At 43.4% G+C, this 21,617-nt stretch overlaps 1 protein-coding gene across 17 annotated transcripts in view; it reads right to left on the bottom strand.

The window, feature by feature from the left end:
• Positions 1–21,617, bottom strand: part of foxp2 (forkhead box P2) — a 104,371-nt gene that overhangs the window by 44,729 nt on the left and 38,025 nt on the right. For 12 of the 17 annotated variants that reach the window (XM_051392135.1, XM_051392138.1, XM_051392134.1 and 9 more), the window contains one exon: positions 17,207–17,393. The exons of the other annotated variants lie outside the window; for them this stretch is intronic. In XM_051392135.1, the coding sequence (XP_051248095.1) occupies positions 17,207–17,383 (177 nt within the window). In that variant the 5' untranslated portion in view covers positions 17,384–17,393. The remainder of the gene's footprint in view (positions 1–17,206; positions 17,394–21,617) is intronic. 17 annotated transcript variants of the gene reach the window in all.

The raw sequence follows: 21,617 nt of genomic DNA, 5'->3' as shown, positions 1-21,617 counted from the left end.
GGGTTTGATGGGATTACAGATCCCCTCCCTCCTGGCTGTGTGTACTGAATGTGTGTGACGAGCGAGCTCCAGCTTCACAGGTACAGTGGCAGCTGGGCTAGCAGCTTCACTCCAATTCTTCAAGAGCAGATGGATGAAAGAGTCTGGCAGAAAAGAACATTGTGCACAGCTGCTACTACTGCTGCTGCTGCTGCTCCACACAGCCGCATATACCTTGTATTCTTCAGGCCCATGAGCATCAAGTGGGAGGGGAAAAAAAAAAAAACATGTATGCACACACACAACACAACAACTTCACAGGTGTTTCTTTTTTGATGAAAAAAGAAGAGGACGAGTAGGAGGAGAAGCAAGAAAAAAGAAAAAACTCAGATTGAGAGTGACACTTCCTCAGGAATCAGGGGTGCTCGTTTTATTTTCTGGTGCTTGCCAGTATCCATGACAACGGCTGCCTTGACAGGGCGTGCATATGGCGCAGCTCTGCCAGCTGGTGGGAACAATGTTTGAACTAGTACATTGAGATCCTGAGCAAACAAGAGGAGAAGACGGAGAGAGAGAGAGAAGCAGTAAAAAAAAATGAGAAGGGAAAAAAAAAAAAAGTTGCCATGTCTTAACCCCTCAGGGAACGCAGCCACCCCCTGATCAATTATGAAAAGACAGAGCTGGAGGAGGGGTGGGGGGGCTCTTGGAGAGGTGGGTCTGTCTGTCTGGGTGCTCAGGAGGAGCCAGGCTTTCTGAACTAAAGTAAACAAACACATTACACTGGCACTTGGTCCTAACTGCATTGATCCGTCTCCTTGGTAAGAGGAGCCTAGTCGCCACCGGTTTATATGTGTGTGAGTGTGAATGTGTGTGTGTGTAATGTGACATCTGTAAGTTGAGCCATTGCCTTTCTTTCTTCAGACACACACACACACACACACACACACACACACACACACACACACACACACACAAACACACACAAACACACACACACACACACACACACACACACACACACACACAAAGTTGCTTCTAGCAGACATTAAAGTACACCTGCAGTAAGCAGGCCTACACAGGCACACGGAGCTCAGTGTCTTGTGGACTTTTTCCAAATGGACTGGAAATCAAACATTGCTTGACTTCTCTTTCCTGTTACTGAAGGCAAAAAAAGACAAAACAAATTCCTTCAATGCAGCCAATCACTTTATTAATTAAAACACAGGGCCTAATTAATCTCACTACGATTGGTGAATCAAAGTAATTATAAGGTTTATTGAGTTCTGCACACAGTAGTTAGAGGGAAGGCTGCTCGATGAGTGCAACCCAACGCAGCTGTCAGGAGGAATGTTTATCCATGTGTGAATCAATAATGACTCACTGTGTTATATCCAAAGTCAAGCAAGCCACTCGATATATTACACACGGTCAAGAGTACAAAGAAAGAGATGTTTTTAATGGCACTTCCAATATCCATGCCAGGTAAATACCGAGGGAGGCGCGGGTATGAGAGGTGATGCGCAGGGGTGAAGCAGAGAGATCAACTACACCTGGCTTATTAGAAAAGAAGTCTGCTCAGACTGCATAAAGAGCACTTCTCCAAACATAACACAGACCCTATCAACACCGGCCAAACTTTTCCAGAGTGGTTTGTCATGCCTGAAACTGTCTGTCACCTCTTCCGTGGAAGCGGGATTAGCCATTTTTCTGAGAGTTTGTGACGGTGAGGAAGGTAAGGGAGAAAAAAAAAAGTTCTGTCCCCTCGCTTTCACTGGCTCTGAGTATTCAGCCATTACAGTAAAAAGCCCCAATTTGTGCCACCCACTTCCCACTCCACAGAGATGGCAAGCTGAAGCCCATCTCAAAGCACAAAAAGCACAAAATGCCAAGGAAAGTCATCAAAAGTTTGCTGAAGAGCTGCTGGAGCGGACAAAAACACAGACGAGTGCAGGCGCACCGTCTATTTAACCTGGGTTGCTATGCAAGAAAAAATGACATCCCCAGTCTATTAATGCACACATTGTATAAACAGCACAATGTGACACATTCTTCAGAATGAGAGAGCGAGCCAGACAGAGAGAGAGAGAGAAAGAGCCAGACCCTGCTATATAAATAACAAGGCACTCAGAGGCATATTTGATGTTGATATCCATCACTGAGGTTGGAAAAGAGGAAAAAAACAAGAGGAGGGAAAATAACACACAGAGCGACCAAGACCGCGACATGGGGATCCTTATGAAAATAAGATTCAGCCCAAATGGATCTGGTGTAATTGGTTTCAGATAGTGAGGTCAGGAGAAAGGCGATACAGGCAACTATTATGCGAAACGGACTGAGAAACAAGAATGTTTACACAGGCATTCCTCTGCTACATTAATAGGCATGCAGAGATGGCTGCAGAGGGAGAAAAGGAGAGAGTGAGAAGAGACTGACAGAGAGGGGAAGAGAGGGAACTGGAAAAAAAACACAACACATCAACCATCCATTCATCCCTCCCTCCCACTATCCTCCACTCTCCCCAGCCCCAGTGTTTAGACTCTATACAGAGCAGGGTAATAAGGAACACCTATCACAATGCACCTTTGTAAGGAGCATGCAAAGATCTTAAACAAGCATGAAATACATTAGCAGGCCCTGCAACACTGGGCCAAACCATTACAAATCTCCAGATTGCTTATTGTGTGTGATGGAGGGGGGGCGGTTGGGGTTGCGTGAAAGAAATAAGCCATCCACTAAGAATGTCACTCTTTCAAATCCACCTGGAGACTGCACGATATGCAGCCATGACATTGGAATTGGATATATCTGAGGGGCTGTGACATTGTGTTTGGACAGTGCAGATCACTTCCTGGCTTCGGTCACGTTGGGAGTTGTTGTTATTAGGGGATATAGCAGATGTTGGAATGATGACACAGGTATGAAATAAGCTGCCCTCAACAGGTACGTCTTCACAGGCGTTACAGGATGTTTTCGTGTTCCAGGAAGTAGCCGTAAACATGGCGTATCAATCGTTGATCAATAAGAAATGGGTTGCATCACAATAACACGGTCTCACTGTAGTGTGCAGAACAGATGTTTGGTGTGTATGTGTGTGTGTTTGTTGTAGGGAGTAAAGGGCTGCTGTTCAACACTAGGCTGTCGGCCAGAACAACTCTTGTCATGCTGACAGCTTTGACAACCACCCCCACCCCGCACCCACCCACACACACACACACACACACACACACACACACACACACACACAACTGCACCACCAGGCTTATTTATCTTTGCTTCCAAGAAACACAGACACAGAAGGAGGGGGGGAGGGGAAAAAAAGAGGCAAAAAGGAAAAAGTGTGACACTTTATCAAGCCGGAGAGAGTCGCATGCCACGGAAAACAAGGCACAAACAGTTTAAGCTGAACAAACAAACACGGCTGATTGGACTGAGGCTGCCGGGTTGCTGGCGGGGGAGATATGCGCTGACACTCCACACCAAAATATTTACACCCTATCTTCTTATATAAGTGGATTCAGGGCAGATGGATGGATGGATACGGATTTGGAGGGGCTGGCTGGAGAGGATAGACAAATGAGAAGAGAAGGATAAGATGTCCCATACAATGTCTGAATACAAAAGTGGGGCCTGAGTTTGTGAAAACAAGCAAAGTGTGACCAGGGTACATTGTCGGAACGGCAGAGGCCCTAAACAGTCTCTGCGCAAGAATCGGAGAAAGGATGCAGCTGCGTGGCGTTGAGATTGTGTCATGAAACAGAAAGTTCAAGCTGCACAAGTGACGATACAGTCCGTGTGTATTAGAGCTAAACCCTGAGGCCGGTGTTGCTCCACGTCTTGTTTTGTAAACACTGCATCAGAGATGATGGAGGAGCAAAGAACAACCTTCATTATGTATTGGTGAGAACCTTTTTGTGATGATGCTTTGAACACTGGTGAATTCATGCAGATATTACAATGTTTTTATAGTCGGGTCAGTGCTTGATGTGTGTGCTTCTTTGGTTGCTATTGATCTCATTTCACCTTAAGTAACTCGGCCAGCAGCGAGTAGAAAGACTACTATCCTTTTCTAAAAGGTCAGAACTGGCGATGACTCGCCGGTGCCTCGACAATGGCTCCAGATTCAGTTCCCTTATCGCCTCCACAAAGCTCACACAAAGCACACAATGCACACCTGGATTCTGTCACCTCAGGTTGGTTGAATACGGAGTAAAAAGACTTCTTTTGACTGCAGACACAGATTGCAGCAGGAAGAGTTGCAGAAATGCAAATAAACACATGTAAATGTTGTCAAAAAGACGATTCAAGGCATTTGTTTTTATGTCAAATGCAAATGGAACCGCTGAACGTTGCCTTTAGGTGTACTATCAAAACATACTTAGTTTTTTTTTTTTTTTTTAAAGGTACATTACAGAGCATATTTGCTTAGTGTGTAAACAAGTCAAAATCAGGCATTGCAGCTGCCACCATCCTTGTCACTCCTCAGCTCCACCCAGGCCCAAATATGGATCATCTGGGCCAAATAACTGGTCCGATGGTGGCAAGTGGGCCACCAAATTCCCAACAGAAACCTATGGTTTCTTAGAGGGTGCTTTCATGAGAAACCAGAGAAGAAGAAAGAATGGAGAAAAGGAGAATTTGGAAAGTATGTAGGAGTAATGAGCATTTTAATGTATGACTCAATAAATCAACAGTCTGCAGTGAGCAAGGGAGGGAGGGAGAGAGAGAGAGAGAGGGAGGGAGAGGTCCATGGAGAATCTGCCTGGGCCTCAGGATGGAGGTAAAGCTATCCAGCAGAACAATGGGCTTCTGTGTCCTACTCTGCTATCTCGATCTCAGTATTTTCAGCTACTTCAGCTTCCTCTGTCCTTACATATAAAGTGCTTTATCCAAAAAATGATATCTGCCTCATGCTCATTTGTTGTTGTGGTCTCTCTTTTCTAATGTGGATAATAAGTGTTTGGGAATAAAACCTTCCATATTGATCACTTGCTCCCTTCAACTCCTTTCCACCTCTTCACTGCACTTTGAATTCAACTCAACTTCTTTCTCGCTCCCCTCCCTCCTCTCTTCTCCGCTCATATCACATTATTCATTTCTCCCTCTCTTCTTTCTGTCTTTCTTCCCCCTCTCTCCCACGTCTCTCACCCCTTGTTTATTGATTCTCTAGATTAAGAATTCCTAGGGTGGAGGATTGTAACACACAAGCATCAAATTATTTTGGGGTGTGCTTATTTGCCTTTCCCTTGCATCTATTTGGCCTGTGTCTGTAGACAATTATGCCTACCCAGCCCCAGACTCAGGTGCTAATAATGAAGGACAAATAGAATCATATGTGTAAACTTCCCCCACTGATGAAAATTTATATTAACTTTCTGCCACAGTAAACAGAGCTGCATAGCTACACCCTCCCAGGAGGATTGACTAGATGAATTTGCTCGCTCCTACCCCAAGAAGAAAGCTTGTATAGGAGGGAAGAGTAGTGGTGGTGGCGGAGGCGGAGGGGCTCTAGCTCCATTGTGTAACCTCACACTTATTTTTCCACTAGCGAAGACAAAACATGGGTCTGTTTTGCCCATCACAGATAAAGTGTGTGTGTTTATGTCTGTGAGAGGGAGTTGAAGAGAGCATATGCACCAATATGTATGTGTCTGCTGCTGGGAGGCCCGTGCCAGCAATAACAAAGAGCATGGCCCTGCCGTCGTTTGCTGCAACCGCTAACATTCGCTAACATCCCACCTCCTGCTGTTATCACCATGGATATTCTGTGCAAATACAATGATATATGTGTTCTAGCCAGGGAGAATTATTGTTTTCAGCTACCTTCAAGCTGAACCCCCAACCCGAGGGGGAATTTGAAACAAGACTGCCTTGTCATAGTGAAAAAAGAAAGCATTTTGACTATTTTTATCAGGTTGGAAAGTTTCTTGGATGTACCATGACTTCAGGTACTGAATACTTGCTTATTAGCTCTTAGTCATAAGTCAGATGTCTCTCTCTCTCTCTCTCTCTCTCTCTCTGCTGGTAGCATTAGCAAAGTCTTTACTTTGACCTGTGCTGTACCCGCTACGTTTAGATAAGGTGACAGCAGTCCCATTCAGCAATGCTCTTTATCTACTGCTGCTCTTAGGGAAGTCCTTTAGAGCCTGACAACTGAGAGCTACCAGAATATACTATCACAAAGAGACACAGAGAGAAGAGGTATTTGTGTGGGTGGAGGAAGGGAAAGAAGAGTGTGTGTGTGTGTGTGTGTTTGTTGGAGGTGGACAGTGTGTGTGTATGTGCGTGAGGTCAAGTGTTCTCTTTGCAAAAGCAAAGCTGGCATGAAGTATGAGTGTTCAACTGTGCAGCTCCCCCAACCCTGCAGCCACACAAAAATCACAAATACACGTATTCTCTCTATATTACCACACTCTTTCTCTCTCCTGAAGCGCTTGATTTCCTCTTCAGGTGATTATGATCCCTCTCCTTTTCGCAATTCCAGGCAAGTGGAGGTCACACAGCTGGATGAATACCTGATATGAAATGTTGCATTGGGGCCAGCCATAGTTCATTTGGAAAAGGGGCCAGTGGAAAAACTGGAATTGTGGGATATGGAGACCTTCATCGCTTAAAATAATAATAATAATAATAACAACATGCATATATTATCATAATATGCAATATCTAAGTACATACAAGTACTGTGTAAGTGAGTAAGCTTGATATCATAAAGTAACATACCATCTATATAACCCTGTATAAAAAACAATGAACTATATTTCTATTGAAGCTATTATGAACACAGTCGTATTTCCGCACAAACTATGGATTTCTCATCATTCTTGTCAAGGATCAGGCACAGAATGAAGTTGTTTTTCATGGTGCTTGTGTCTGTCTTTGTTGACAAGGCCTTATTAAGAGGCTCCCACTCCAAAAACATGGCCAGAGGCAACTAGCAATCTGACTGTGGCACCAGAGAATAAGCAGCAGCCGCTGCGGAAGAGCTCGTTTTGTGTAGCATGCCAATACTGATAGATGTTGTTGGGAATGTGCTGTGCACTGTACATACGAGACATGTGCACAAATATACAGACTGGGGCTATAGTGGTAAATAAAAGGTTGCTGCATCCTGGCAAGGTAAACTGCACTTAAGTGCGTTTACCCTCCATTAAACCACTGATAAAGACACACACAGCATGTAAAGAGCACATATAAGCTCAAAGCCTACACAGGAACACTAAACAATGATTAGGAAAAACAGGAAAGCTACTTAGTGTCACTGTCATCCATCTTTGTGCCAACCAAAATGTTTTAAAAAGGGGCCAATGTCAGTTAAAATGCACACTGTTTGTGCGTGTGCACTGACACACACAAACCGAGCCTGTACGCCTGCTTAGCGCATGTGTATCTGAACGCGGGTTCATGTGTGTACATGAGATCCCGTCTTGGGGGCTCTGCTGTTGCAGGTCAATAGTATGAGTGTCTGTCTGTCTCGTTGTGCAGAGCTCAGGTTAAGTGCTGAGTCTAAGTGTTATCCTGCTCTGGGGTCGATGAGAGAGCACCCTGACCTTAGTTGTGAATGACCTCGCCTCACCAGCTGCATGGCTAACCCTGACTTTGTCCTCTAGCTGCAGTGAGATATTTATTAATACATATTGTTAAGAGCAAAGAAGTGTGTGGCTTTATATAATCTATGGCACAAATGACTGATGTGTTTTTCTCTTATATCAGATGAGTGGAGAAAACTTTTTTTTCCTGCCACTGAAGCAGATCAGGAGACTTTTACTGGCCATTACATAGCTTTTACAAGTTTATGTGACTATTTTGTCTTGCCATTAGCCTCCAGTCACCTCCGGGAGGGCTGCTCTCCACTGAGAGTGATGTATCCCTCAAAGAATGCCACACTTCCCACAAAGATCAACTCAATAAATATCCACCACAACTGCCTGTGGAAGGGCAATGGATCACATCCACTCCCCCCCCCCAAATCTCGATGCTTATGTAACACCTATCTTTTCCTGTGCTCCTCCTTCTCTCTTCCTTCCCTCCACCCTGCATTGTACCTTGGTAGTTGTCTTGTGAATATTCCAATTACAGCGATGTGTGTTTGACCTTTAAATGTCCTGTAGAAGATATAGTTATCTGCCTTCCACCCTGACACCCAGCGTCTATCAATCAGTGCCCCCCCCCCCAACAGAACAGGCTGCTCGACTGATCTGGGGCTGGTGAAACGTGTTTGCGTGTGTGTGCGCAAGTATGTGTGTGTGATACGTGAGAAAGAGATGGAGAGAGGGAGCTATCATGAGCACCGACTGTGACTTGGGTAAGGTAGAGGCTTGTAGAGTCCCAGTGATAAAAACGTAAAAATGCAGAAGGTTTGTGTCTGAATGCATACATTTATAGCACACACACACACACACACACACGCAGAAAGAGAGAGGGAGACAACGAGAGAGATGTTAAACATTTTTTTCTTTAATCTGCCACCAGCCTGACTGAGCCTTCCTTCCATAAACAAAGCCTTTTTTCCAACAGCATCCTATATCACGCTTCTAAGAACAAGCAAGCGGGAGCAGAGTCATACTTCTTTAGTTTCATTCTTGTTCCCCGCCCTTTTCCAAAGGGCTAATCTACATCTTTCATTGAATCAAGAATGGAAATTCACAAGAAATGCTTCTTTTTCAATTTCATGCTGAAGTAGCTCAAGTTAGTGGATGTAATTTCTCCTAACAAGAAAATGTATCACTCTGTCGCACACTTAGTCCGGCTATGTGAGAAAAGGGCCTCCTTTCCGCATTTTTTTTTTTCTTGGGCTTTGATAAATGTGCCAAAAGCATGATCACTCCCTTCATAGCACTCAATACAAGGACAGAACAATTACAGTGGTTATTAAAAAAATAAAACCTCTGGCTGAAATTTGTATGAAAGATAAATGACATATCATTTAGGACTGTGAAGGCATTACAAAATGAAGTCAGGACTAAGCCAAGAGGGGGGTGGGGGTCGTTTTACACATATTGTGGGCACCTCAACTTCTGATTCTGAGAATTATGTCATGGTACGGACACAAGCTGCTTGGTACACTACTAACACAAAGAATATGGATATAGTGAAAGGAAAAGCAGTTTTCTGTGATTTTTAGAGGGATTCTCTCCTCACACATTTGAAAACTTGTGCCAACACAGAAGTATTTCCTTTCTGAAACAAAAAAATCTGGGAAAGACTAACGATGCACAAAACTCCTACAAATCCATTTGAAGTTTTTGTGCAAATTATGATTATCCAGTTCACACTGAATTGGATGATGAAGTCCAAACAGGTGAGAGGGAATGCATGAAGAATAGTATCACTGAAACAATACCACGCATGGCCAAGCCACCGGGCTAATGTATATTTATCATGTAAACTTCTGATAAATGCATATGCAGAAACAATCAAATCTCTGGGTTTCAATTGGAAGATTTTGCACCATGGACTCAAGCGTGAAACCAATATCAGCTTAGTGTCTAGTCAAGCTTGAAGTGCTGCGCCTAGCCCACAAAGCATGTTCTGCATATGCTCATGGGCGTCACTTTTATCAGGGTGGAACAAGCAGCTTTCCAGTGCTATCACTGATCAATTCGTGCGAGTTAAGTCCCCCAGTGTGGGTAAATAAGCAGTGGTTAGGCCTTGATGAGGAATGGCAGGTTGTTTGAGCGGGAACATAGGCTGGAGAGAACCAGGCCTGTCTATCTTTGCAGCAGTGGATTCCTAGTGTGACTTCCATCATTAACCTCAGGCTAGAGTACATCTTATTCTCTGTGTCTGCCCGAAACAAATGTTCAGTTTACCCTCCCAAAGGACTTGATCGTAAGTGGATTTGTTTTCATCTCCAGAGGACTTAATATGCCAGGCTGTTTTGCTCCATTTGCCCACATTTAAAAAAATATAGCAAATAATACATCTGAGATTATTATAAAGTGGTAAATGATACAGATGTCAGTCCACCTTGACAGCAAAGTGAGGACCCGACCTCGCCTGATACACTTTAAAACCCAGCAGCTTCAGCTCTAAAGCCTGCAGTGAAGAGAGCCAAAGCCAGCGCTAAGTGACATGTCAGTCAGTTCGTCTGTTTGGAGCCTTCAATTCCCCCCGGCCTGAGCTTATTTACTGCATTTGTATGAAAAGCTGTGAAGAGGAGAGGACTGAGAGCCCGGCTGGCTCTCTTACATATGTATACAGTGTTTGGAGGCAATGCATAAAGAGCATCTCCCCTCGCAGCCTGGTAGTGTTACAACTACAAACAACTTGGGAGTAGGGAAGAGCCATTTATATATTCAAAAATGGGTCAGGGATGAAGGTAATCGGAGCAGCAGAGAGTGTTAACAAGTGCAACACAAAAAGAAAAAAAAAAAACTGTGACGATACCTGGAATCTGTTGCCTGAGATTCTGGGCGCATTAGAGAAAGAGAGCAACAGTGACATTAAAGATGCTACTATGTTTTGCTAGTCATCTTCTTAACCAGATTTTAAGTCATTTTATTATTAGTTAGAGAAGGGGAGGAGGGGGTACACACAACAAACCATCAGGCATGCGTTTCAGAGTCTGATTTGTTACTATTCATGGCTAAAGCGAAGAGGAACTGTAATACTAGACATGCTTGTTAAATTCACAACACTCCAAAGCTGCCTTCTAGCAAATCCTGTCTTTTGGTTGTCAGCTTAAGACACCCCGGCATATGCATATGTAGGATTTTTAAGCTCTGTTAAATGGATAGCGGTGTCGTGGCCTATCAAATGACTATAAGCCACTTGCCTTTTTTTTGGGGGGGAGGGAAGCATTTACAGAAAAGCAGACAGCAATGTGTTACCTTGTACACTCCACATTAGAGGAAAACAGAGCCATTTACATCTATGTTTTCAAGCAGTGGCTGACAGTAACACTCCACCCCGCCATATTAACGGCTGGTACTCTGTTTAAGCCAACGACAGGGGAGTGGCAACAAACAATGACAGAATGCCTGTTTTCGATTGTGAGGCCACGAAAGATGATACGCCATTCACCACCAAGGCGGTTTGCAAATAAATTATTGTGCAGGTTATTGAGCTGAAGCAATTTCTCAGTCCACTCGGAGAATGTGCGAGTGTGTGTTTCTATCGGTGTGTATGCATGCCTGTATATGTGTTTGTGCCTGTGTGAGTGGACTTATAGATCCAGTGCCATTTATTTCCCAGAGCTGGAGCGGGGCAGTTAGGGAGGCGTAAAAGGAAATGAGTTGTGAAGTGGCCATTGATCCTGGCCTACTAGGTCTGGATAGAAACGGCAGGACTACTGGCCACAGTATGTGGTGTTGAATGGCTGCGTCTTATTTACACTGAGGTGCTTAACCCTGGCCCAGTTCATTTATCACCGGGCTAATGCACTACACAGGAAAAAAAAGGAAAAGGGAAAAAATGTGTCAGGTCAAACAAAAGGCCCTTTCCAGAATGATGGCTTCCATTTAATGCATTTACCATTAACATCTAAATATATGAAAATGTTTAAGTGTATATGGTTTCAGTTCTACTTTAGATTTAATTTCTTTAAAAAAAAGCTTTTCACAGCAAGTGACCTCTGTGGTATTGATCTGATATCCTGTATGCACACAAAGGCATGCACACACATGCAGTATGACGCGTTATTATTCCACCTGCGCTGCCCCTCGACCTGTAGACTATACTGCCTACTCCAGAGCTCCCAACTGCTTGAGCATAAAATACCCATAAGTCTTTATTTCCAGCAGATTTCACTCTGTCTATCTCTCTCATCCTCTACATTGCTCGCCCGCTCTCTGTCCCTTTCTCCTCGTCTCTCTTTCAAGCCTTGCAGCTTGACATTTCGCCATGCTCTCGGGGGACTCCTGTGCGAAATGGAGTTACTGGGAGAGCGCCACTGTAAATTCCAGAAGGCCACATGTAATGTGTCTTAAACATAGATGGACAGCCCAGGTTTCGAGAAGCTGAAGAATGAGACGGGAGGAGAAAAAAAAGGGAGAGAACGGGAGACAGAGGGAGGAGGAAGAGGTGGCGTCTAGATAGATAATAGAATAATACTGTGTTTTGTCTGGGGAAGGGTGAGCAAACAGTAGCCATGCTGTCATTCACACCCTATATCTTTAGTGTCATCGCAAAGGGGGAAACTACAGGCCTATATGTCACAGGCCTGTATGTACTATTCTTTGGGGACTGTCTGCCAATAGCCAGGCTTGAAATAAAAAGAAGGATGGCTTTCATTGTAAATAAGTCAGACACAAGGATTGCCAAGAAGAGCTGTCTTTTCACTGAAAGGGGAAATAATTCTACAAAGACGTACAGTACATGCTGCTTCCCTAATGCTTCTCTCGCCTTTACAGAAGAGCCTTATCTTCACACAGATGATGATGGTTAACAAAAGGCTCCTTCATGAAATCGTTCATATTTCAGCGGAGGTCTGTCTCCTGTCCTGAGAGGTGATTGATGCATCAGTCCAGGGCCGGTGTCTTATTTACACAGTTGAGTGGGGCAATCTCAGGCCTGAAAGATAAACCTAATGAGCTTCTTTGTGTAAGGGTGCAAATGAGAGACACCATCCTCCCACCCTCCTTCCCTTTTCCATCCAAAGGGACAGTCTGGGTGATTAGGCCTTTAAATTATGCTCAAGGGCAAAGCCCAGATTTGCATCTTAGGTGTGTGTGTGTGTGTGTGTGTGTCTGTGTCTTCTCAAATGTGGTACGGAGAGAAAGACAGAGAGGCAGGTGAAGGGCAGAGAGAGAATGATGCTTGAGGCTTGTTTGTGCGAGGTGATGGTAGGTGAACATTGTGTGTCAGTATTTTAAGTATTTACCTACACTAAACAACAAACTTGAGTTGTTATAAGAGGGAGTTGAGCTCACGTGTCTGTTAAATGAGCATGCACACACACATGCACACACACACACACACACACACACAAAAAACACACACAAAAACACACACTGTCATTTTGTCCTTTGTCTGTGGGGTAACTTTCTCCCTAATGACTTTCATTTTGGGGAGAATTTCATTTGCCCCTAAACCCTAAATATTACCCATCACTTGCTGTCAGATTTCTCATCCCTTCTATTTCCTCCAGCTAAACAGCTAGGAAGGCAGGTTAATTGCTGTCACTCTCAAGTTGGACCACTGCCTAACTCTCGTGTAGCGACAGGGGTAGCCTGGAAGTAAGATGGCACCTTGGTGCACTTATTGTAATTTATGTCAAAATGCTGCAGTCATTTAAATGGGGTTGGATAGTTTGCATTTTGCTGCATCATGTGCCTCAGGAAAACACTGCAAAATGCATACCTAACCAGTTTACCAACATGTAGACCTCTACAACACTCTCTTGTAAACTGCACTTTTCTGCAAAAGTAAATAAATGATTGTCCTCACAAACAAGAAAAGTACACAGTCGACATGAAAAAAATAAACAAAAGACTACTTGCATGACAGTTATGAACAACCAGTAGCAAAGAAAATTAAATGTTAAGATTTTCCAACTACGCTTGACTTTAATGAGTCAGTAATCTGGATGAGTAGCGGGCTGAAGTGGCAGAAGGTTGTGCCCACAGCGATCCAGAGGTCTTCGGTTAAAACAACTGACCCGGCCACAATAGATAAGCCAGCGCCTCCATCTTGCTCTGAATATCAATACGCTCTGTACAGTAGTGAGCCCATTTAGAGGGGGCAGCATTCCTGAGTATTGGCTCATCAATCCAACTGATAACCCTGGCAGGATTAAGTCTACAGACCACTGTAATCAACTAACAGCCTCATTATGGGACATTATGGTATAGATCCAAAGATCAATGCATTGCTCCCATGTACATACACAGCAGCGTCTAATATTAAAACATAAGACTGACTATGGCCAATGATAAATTGATTGGTAATATGAGCTCAGCACAATTTTTGCTCTTTTTTTAACGAGGGAGCTTTTATAGTGATCATTTTAGCATAGTAATTAGGGCTGTGCAACATTCATCATTTGCTCTGATACATATCTGCAGCTGGCAAATTGCAATCAGATACAGTGGGTATCTAATCTGTGATCTCAAATCAAATTAGGTCTATTTAGACAACCTTGGGAATGGGGTGATGAAACCCTGACAGAAATTAGGGGTTGAAAATTCAATTGTGACACAGTAGCTATTATTCAGATGCATGGATAACGGAGTGTGTGGCTTTCACATTGAACACAATGACCTGTATAAACAACAATACAGATAATATACAGGAGTCCAAAAAAAAAAAGTGCAGTTTTTTGGGGAAAAAAAAGGAAAAACGCCACTATCAATATTTGAATTTGGAAAAATTGCTCCTGTGTAACTTAGTCTTGATCTGTGTCCTATAAGCCTTTGGCCGAATCTAAGGCGACGAGACCTTAAGATGCTGCTTTTCTAATTATAGCTGCAGGTGGTATTTTGGAGCTGCTAGGTAATGGCAGAACCCACAGGGACAGTGGAGAATTCATCAGTGCTTATTATTAATCATCCCCCCAGCAGCGTGATGAGAGACTGGAGCTTCTATACCCACCGGACCACTCAATGTCATTCCAAATATGGGTGGAAAATTACACCCAACAGCCTTCCTTCAAAATGGACTCAGAGCAGACGTGGACTGGAATTTTTTAGCTGCACACAGGTGCAAAAAAAAAAAGAAAAAAGAAGTGCAAGCATGGATGGGTGAATGAATATATGACCAGACAAATGCATGCTTCATACACACATGCACATTCGCATCACAACATCACCTTCTACAGATGAGCACACTAACAACTGCAAAATAGCACAGTGCTGTGCTAACAAATGCATTTATATATAAATAAAAAAAAAACTCCATCTATCGTCGCCTATTCTCTCCGAAGAGATGCAGTGTGAGCGCGCCACAGGAAGTGTGTGTGAAGTTAACAGCACAGGGCCCCCTGTTTTAAAAAGCCTCCAGAGACCTGTTAGCTGGACTGCTCATTTCAATGTGTCTGTCTCTGGGTTAGGAGAAGGCTAGGGCTGGCCTCTTTACAAGGCACACACTGTCACACAACCCCACCCCCCCAACGAAGCTCTTAGCCATACGTCCATCTCAGACACTTAACTAGACACTTTATGCTTACGTCGCTTTTCTCTCGGAGTGCCGTGGCCTTTTTTTTTTTTTTTTTTTTTTTTTTTAAAACGGCACAGCTTCTTTGTTTTTAGTTGACTTATTGACTTTACATTTACAAACATACATTCAAATACACTTTTTCATGCAAATGTCAATCAGACTATTCTTGGTAATGTTGTCTCATATTAAATCTCTAAATATTTTAGTAAGATGTAGGTAATTTTCAGTAAGTCAGAAAAAAAATTGCAATTTCCACTTTTTTAATTTTAAAGCATTGAAAATGAATTGCAATAAAAATACTAAAATAATATCTAAAGTAAAAATGCTAAAAAAGATTTTTACAGAACAAATGCTTTCTGCTCTCTAGTGTAACATAATGCACAAACACTATCTTCTTATCCTGCTCTGTATCTTTCTATTTTACCCTCTATCTACAGAGAGTATCAACACAGTTAGAAAGCAGTCCTCTACCCAGTACCTTCAAATGTAAAAGAGTGATGACTGAGAGAGGGAAAGAATTGACCCCAATCAGGTGTGTGTGTGAGTGTGTATAGAAAGGGTGGCAGAGTGGTGATGAATGAGAGGGGTGTAAGGCCACAGTCCTATGATGGCCCCGCAGCCACCAGCAGGACCATCGGGCTTGTGCAGTGGATGGAGGATGGGTGTTGAGATGGGATGGGGCTTATGGGGGATGGAAGGTGTGCCGTCGGGTAGGGGGGCCTGCAGGACATGCTTCATTTTGCGACACCAAATACCCCCCGACCGCTCTACACACATACAGATGCAGACACACACAAACACATCATCTATTGTAGTGCCCCGACCAAACTGACCACAGGCTTTCAGCTGCCTCCAAAAAGCACACACACACACACACACACGCACACAAATACACGCTTGCATGAAAATTCCCATCAAACGAAGAGGACAGCGCGCATCATTACAAACCCGCGGCGTGGTCCCCCATCCACCCCAAAGCACGGCCCTCTGACCTCATCTCCCACTGCTCTTTTGGCGAACTGTCAAAGCCATCATTCACCGTGAAAAGACACGAGAGACACTTGACTCCTTTACTCTGCTGGCGACTGACTTTCACAACTCCTGTCCCCCCACCAACCCCCACCTCCCACACCCCCTGCAGTTCATTCACCCTCAACTTGCTCTGACTGAGAAGAATAATGCAATAATAATAATAAAACGTGGATATGAAGGAGGAAAAGTTTAAAGATATTTGGGATTAGTTAGTGGTGCCTCCAACCGAAACCATTCAGTAAAATCAATACAATAAATAAGCAACAGAAGGGAACGATATCATCAAGACAGTCAGAGAGAAAAAGGCCTCAAAGGGTGCTTTAAACAAATCTAAATTACTTTCTAGTTGAGGGAAAGTGAGACAGAGAGACTGAATGCAAATTAGCCTGTCAAAAGTGTCCTGGTCAAAGGTTTCTCTGCTGCTGGTGGGTCTGTGGTTAGAGCGTCTGTATCCGTGTGTGAGCCTCCAAGTAGTGCCGAGTTAGGAGGCCCTCTGGTGGATGCAGCACTGCCATGACACACACACACACACACACACACACACACACACACACACACACACACACACACACACACACACACACACACTACCTAAACTGGTCCGTACGATGCTCCAACACACACATTCTTTCCCTTTCTCTGTCTGTCTCTCACACACACTCGCGTGCACTCTCACATGCACACACTCTCTCACATGGCATCACATGGCTGCTCTCTATAAATACAAATTGAAATGCCTACGCAAAAACCCACAACAAAATCTATAAGCAACTAAAAACAGTCACTGCAAAAACATTTTCATCTCTCTTCAGGCAAAAAAAAAAGCTTCAGACAAAAACACGGCGACAGCACAACAAACTACCGAGAAAATTTACCAACAACACAAACAGCCGATTATATAAACAATGTTTTTTCCGTGTACTAAAAAAAAAAACACAAAAAAAGACAACATAATTTTTCATTGTGCCTCCTGCCTATGTAGAAAACCCTAGCGCTGTCTGAGAAGAGAGCAGAGCAGAGCAGAGTGGGAGAGCGAGGGGAAAACAGAGTGAGAGAGAGAGAGAGCGGCAGAGAGACGAGACGGGGGAGAAACACAACTTACCTGCTGTTGTTGCAGATGCAGCAGCTCGACTGTGCTTACTTCGCTGCTCGTGTCACCAGCGCTTGATCTCCCATCTCTACTGCCAGCCTCTAATTGGCTGCTGCTTAGGGTGCTCATTCCATTTTGACTCATTGAACTGTTGCTTATTGTCTCTGTGGCCGACTCCTGCATCATCATGATTTAAAACCTAGAAGTGATTAAGAGGCACCGGTTAGGGCTCTTCTTGTTACAATTCCCCCTTTTTCCCTCCTATTTTTTTTTTTTTTTACGCTTCCATTATCAAGCCCTCAGTCCCCCTCTGCAAATTAAAGCATTTAAAGAAGAGGGAGGGGGGAAAGGAGAAGGGGGGAGGATGCAGGAGGAGCAATTATGCATTCATTGTGTAAATGAAGCAATACAAAGAGATGCACGTCCTGGTGCTATTTAAAATGGGAGGGGTACCTAAATGTGTTTTTTATTCACTCAAATTTGGGCATAAATTTAAGCACAAGGCTTTAAGGAAAAAAGTTGGATTATTTTTGTCGTTATTTGTTTTTTTGTTTTAATACACAAATACAATTGTGGGAAATTAAGACAAAAATATGCTTGGACAAATATGTGATTCACAAATGAGCATATGCTTAATTCTTAATATCTCCCTCACACTTTAGGACAGCCAGGCTACACAGACAGAACAACAGAAGCACAGGCACTCCTAAAATATTTGCCGTCTTGAAGCTGTCAGATTTTTAGTGTGCGTCGCATCTGAATGAAGTTGCCTAATGACGCAAAGCTAATCATGCAAAATTAAAATTTGGTGGTGGGGAGGAGGAGGAGGAGGCACCAAATCACATGGTGCAGGGCTGGTGATGAACACTATAATGGGTTTGCCATCTTTGCTGTGGCTAAATAAAATCTGCCTCACAGGCTGCCATAAAGGCAGGATGCTCATATGTCATTCATTGGCTTCCTTTTTTCCCCCCTTCTTCTTTAATCAAACCTTATATATTAATTTATTTTGTGACATTTAAAAAATTGCTTTTCTCAACGGGACACAATTAAACCAGTGCTGAGCTGCAATCAAACTATGTTGTGGGAGATCTAAAATGCAAGACAAAAAAAATTAACAGATAATAGATTTTGTATTAATTTTCTCGGCATCTATTAGATATGGAAAACTGGTGAAAGAAAGAGAAAAAATGAGAGAAGAAAAGAAAAAAAAATCTATCACGAATATCACTAATGATTGTGCTAAAAACAGCATAAATTATGCATATTACCTCCTCTCTCTCCAGTAATAAATGTTTTATCATTTCCCCCCGCATTTAATGCTCAGTACCTTCAATGGGGCAGAGAGGAGCCCCACCAACATCAGTCGACATTCTCACAATAAATAAAAGACACTCAGACCCAACAAATGGCAACTCAAAATGCACTCCAGAATTATGGACTTTGTGCTGTCTCCATTTGGAAAACAATACATTTTTAATATTTAAAATTGAAATTTGAAAACATTTGAGACAATTCATATTTTAAAAGGATAAAAAAAACTGCCTTATTGAAGTGGTTACAGAAGCTGTGTGGCCTTATTTCAATTCCTGTTTTTAACAGTTTTGCCACTTTCACATTTAAAACACATTTTTACAGCTTTTTAAAAAGGAAAAAACAAAGTTCAAGTGCAAGAGAACCGAATACCATATGATCCACATACATGCAACAAAAAGAGGGACGGATAATTATGCCTGTGTGTGTGCATGTGTTTTTGTGAGCATTTGAGCCCAGCCCACATGGGTACCGTGTGTATTCTTTGGCCCAGTAAATACGGTTTTAATAGAAGTGTGTACACGTCCTTCAATGTGTTTGTGTGTGTGTGTGTGTGTGTGTGTGTGTGTGTGTGTTTGACGAGGGGCAGATACAGGACAGGCCTTAAAGGATGTCCACAGCCAGGATAAACAGGATCCAGGCAGGGAGAACAAACAGGGCTGAGCTGTTACACAGAGCAGGGCGACAGCTGCCCGGGACACAAGTAAATAGGGAAGAGGCCAGGACAAGGCGTGCTTGTGAACAAACAGGCCCCTGTTTAACACCGCACCACTCACTACTGATGGAGAGAGACACACAGAAAGAAGACAGAGAGAGGGAGAGAGAGAAATACGGAGAGAGAGAGAGAGAGAGAGAGAGAGAGAGAGAGAGAGAGAGAGAGAGAGAAAGAAAGAGAGAGAGAAAGGGGGGGGTGACGGAGAGAGACAGATGAAAAGAATGAGTGAAAGAGAGAGAAAAGGAGAGTGAGTGGGAGGGAGGAAGGTGGTGGTGGAGGTGGTGGAGGGGGAAGACTGGCACAATGTGACATCCAATCCGGTGATGAATCTCAGCATAAGAAACTCAAGGCTGCAGCCGAGATCAGCCGGCTAATAAGTATTCAAATTAGGCATAAATTTTACATGCCCGATGTTTAAAATATTCAGAGAAAGACTGTCTGATTGCCTTTACTACAATTTTATGAACATTCTAATGGAGCCTGGATCTCTCTTTTTTTTCTCCCTGCTTTCTTTCTTGGACCAGCGATGAATGTTCAGAAAACTTGAAGATATATGAGACAAGGAAATAAGGGTTTTTAATAACATCTGAATGCAATCCAAACTGCTACGGAAGTCCAAGGAAAATTGCTACTTTGATATTAACAAACCAATGAAATTTGCTTTTAATGTGCTTACATGTAATTTCTGATGTATAAAACATTAATATGATGAAAAGGGAAAAAAAAGAAGACAGAGATCATAGTTTGTGTTAAAAAAAGAAAAAAACTTAAAATAAGCTTAATCTCAGTGCCATAATCTTCCCTCCCTCCTCCAAAATAAAATCTGTGCAATATGTCTAACTGCAACATAATGATAATGCAGATATATGCAAAGTATATTCGCAGAGATCAGATGGTGCTTTAACCTTAATGACAGCGGTGAGATAAATTAATTAGCCATCTAAAGGCGGCATTCAAATCTGCCAATTAGAATGTCAATTAGAAACACAGCCAGGCTGCAATGATGAGTGGGCTACCGAGCTGCGGATCTAACTATGGGGGTGACGGAACTGTCACAGATAGAGACACACACACACACACACACACACACACACACACACACTCACACTCAATACTCAAGAGAGACAGATAGTGACAATACTCGGCACCTGAGGGTGTGACTATATGCACGTGTGTATCTACATTTGTGTGTGTATGTATTTGTGTGTGTGTATGTGTGTGTGTGTGTGTGTGTGTGTGTGTGTGTGTGTGCGCGCCGACCATTGTGCCCCATACCCTCTCCCTGAGGGGTACCAGCCCTGACCCTGGCTCAGCCGGTCCTAAACCAACTGGGTCGGAAGAAGCCACCCCGCCCCGAGCTACAATATCAACTGCGGCGGTGCAGGCAGCTTTAATGCCGCATGAGTGAGGGCTGCTGGCTTGCCCGCACGTGTGTTTGACATCCCATAAATTGCCGGTGTCCTGCATTTCAACACACCCGCTATTTGATGCTATTTCCTCAAGCCATAATCTTCCAATGAGGGAGAACCTAGACCACTTATTATCATGATCGGAAACAGAGAGGAAGGCTGTTATTGCCCTGGTAATACGCTGGTAATTCTGTAGATGTATAGCTTTGGGAAGGAAGATGATAGTGATACTAAGTGTTTAGGTTGTGGGGTGGTGGAAAGATAGTGAGAGATGGAGATAACTCGGCGCTCTCTAAATTTACTGTCGTCAACGATGGCTGATGGCTCCAACGTTTTGATTAAGGTGGAGGCTCAGTACAAAGAAAGGCTTTTCCTGATTAAGCAAAAATAGACGCAGGCAGACACTTTATTTGCAAAGCTTCAGACCAACTCCGGCTTTTGTCTCATTCCTTGTGCAACCATACCCTTGCTTGCTATTCCTCTTCAGCTTGAGCAAATATTTACTCTCAAATCTTGCGCTACGCAAATCTGTCTCTTCCATCAGGTGCGAAATCTGAGAAAGGGTCCTGACGACGCATTTGGCCCAGAGATTGGGAGAATTTCTCCCCTTTCTTCCGAGAAGTGACACAACAAAGGTGTACGGAGAATTGAGCCTTTCATTGCCTCCCTCTCTCCTCTCTCTCTCTCTCTCTCTCTCTCTCTCACACACACACACACACACACACACACCCCCCCCTCTTTTTCGCACATACACACCAAACACACACCTATCATTAAAGGGGAAAGAAGCAGCCCTCCATCTTTGTTTGCGAGCTCTAAAAGCCCTTAATGTAGCCTCATTACCTGGCCTGTCTCCCGCTCTATCATGTGCAGTAAACACACACTATGACACTGGCCATCCATCTAGTGGGAATACACAGCTGTCTGCTGTGCTCTAACACTGTCTGGGGAACACTGGGGAATTTGAGACACACACACTCACACA

This window comes from Dicentrarchus labrax, unplaced genomic scaffold (genome assembly GCF_905237075.1).
Source record: "Dicentrarchus labrax unplaced genomic scaffold, dlabrax2021, whole genome shotgun sequence".
NCBI lineage: Eukaryota > Metazoa > Chordata > Actinopteri > Moronidae > Dicentrarchus > Dicentrarchus labrax.
The sequence above is the reverse complement of the archived record's forward strand: the minus strand, read 5'-3'. Positions and strand labels throughout refer to the sequence as shown.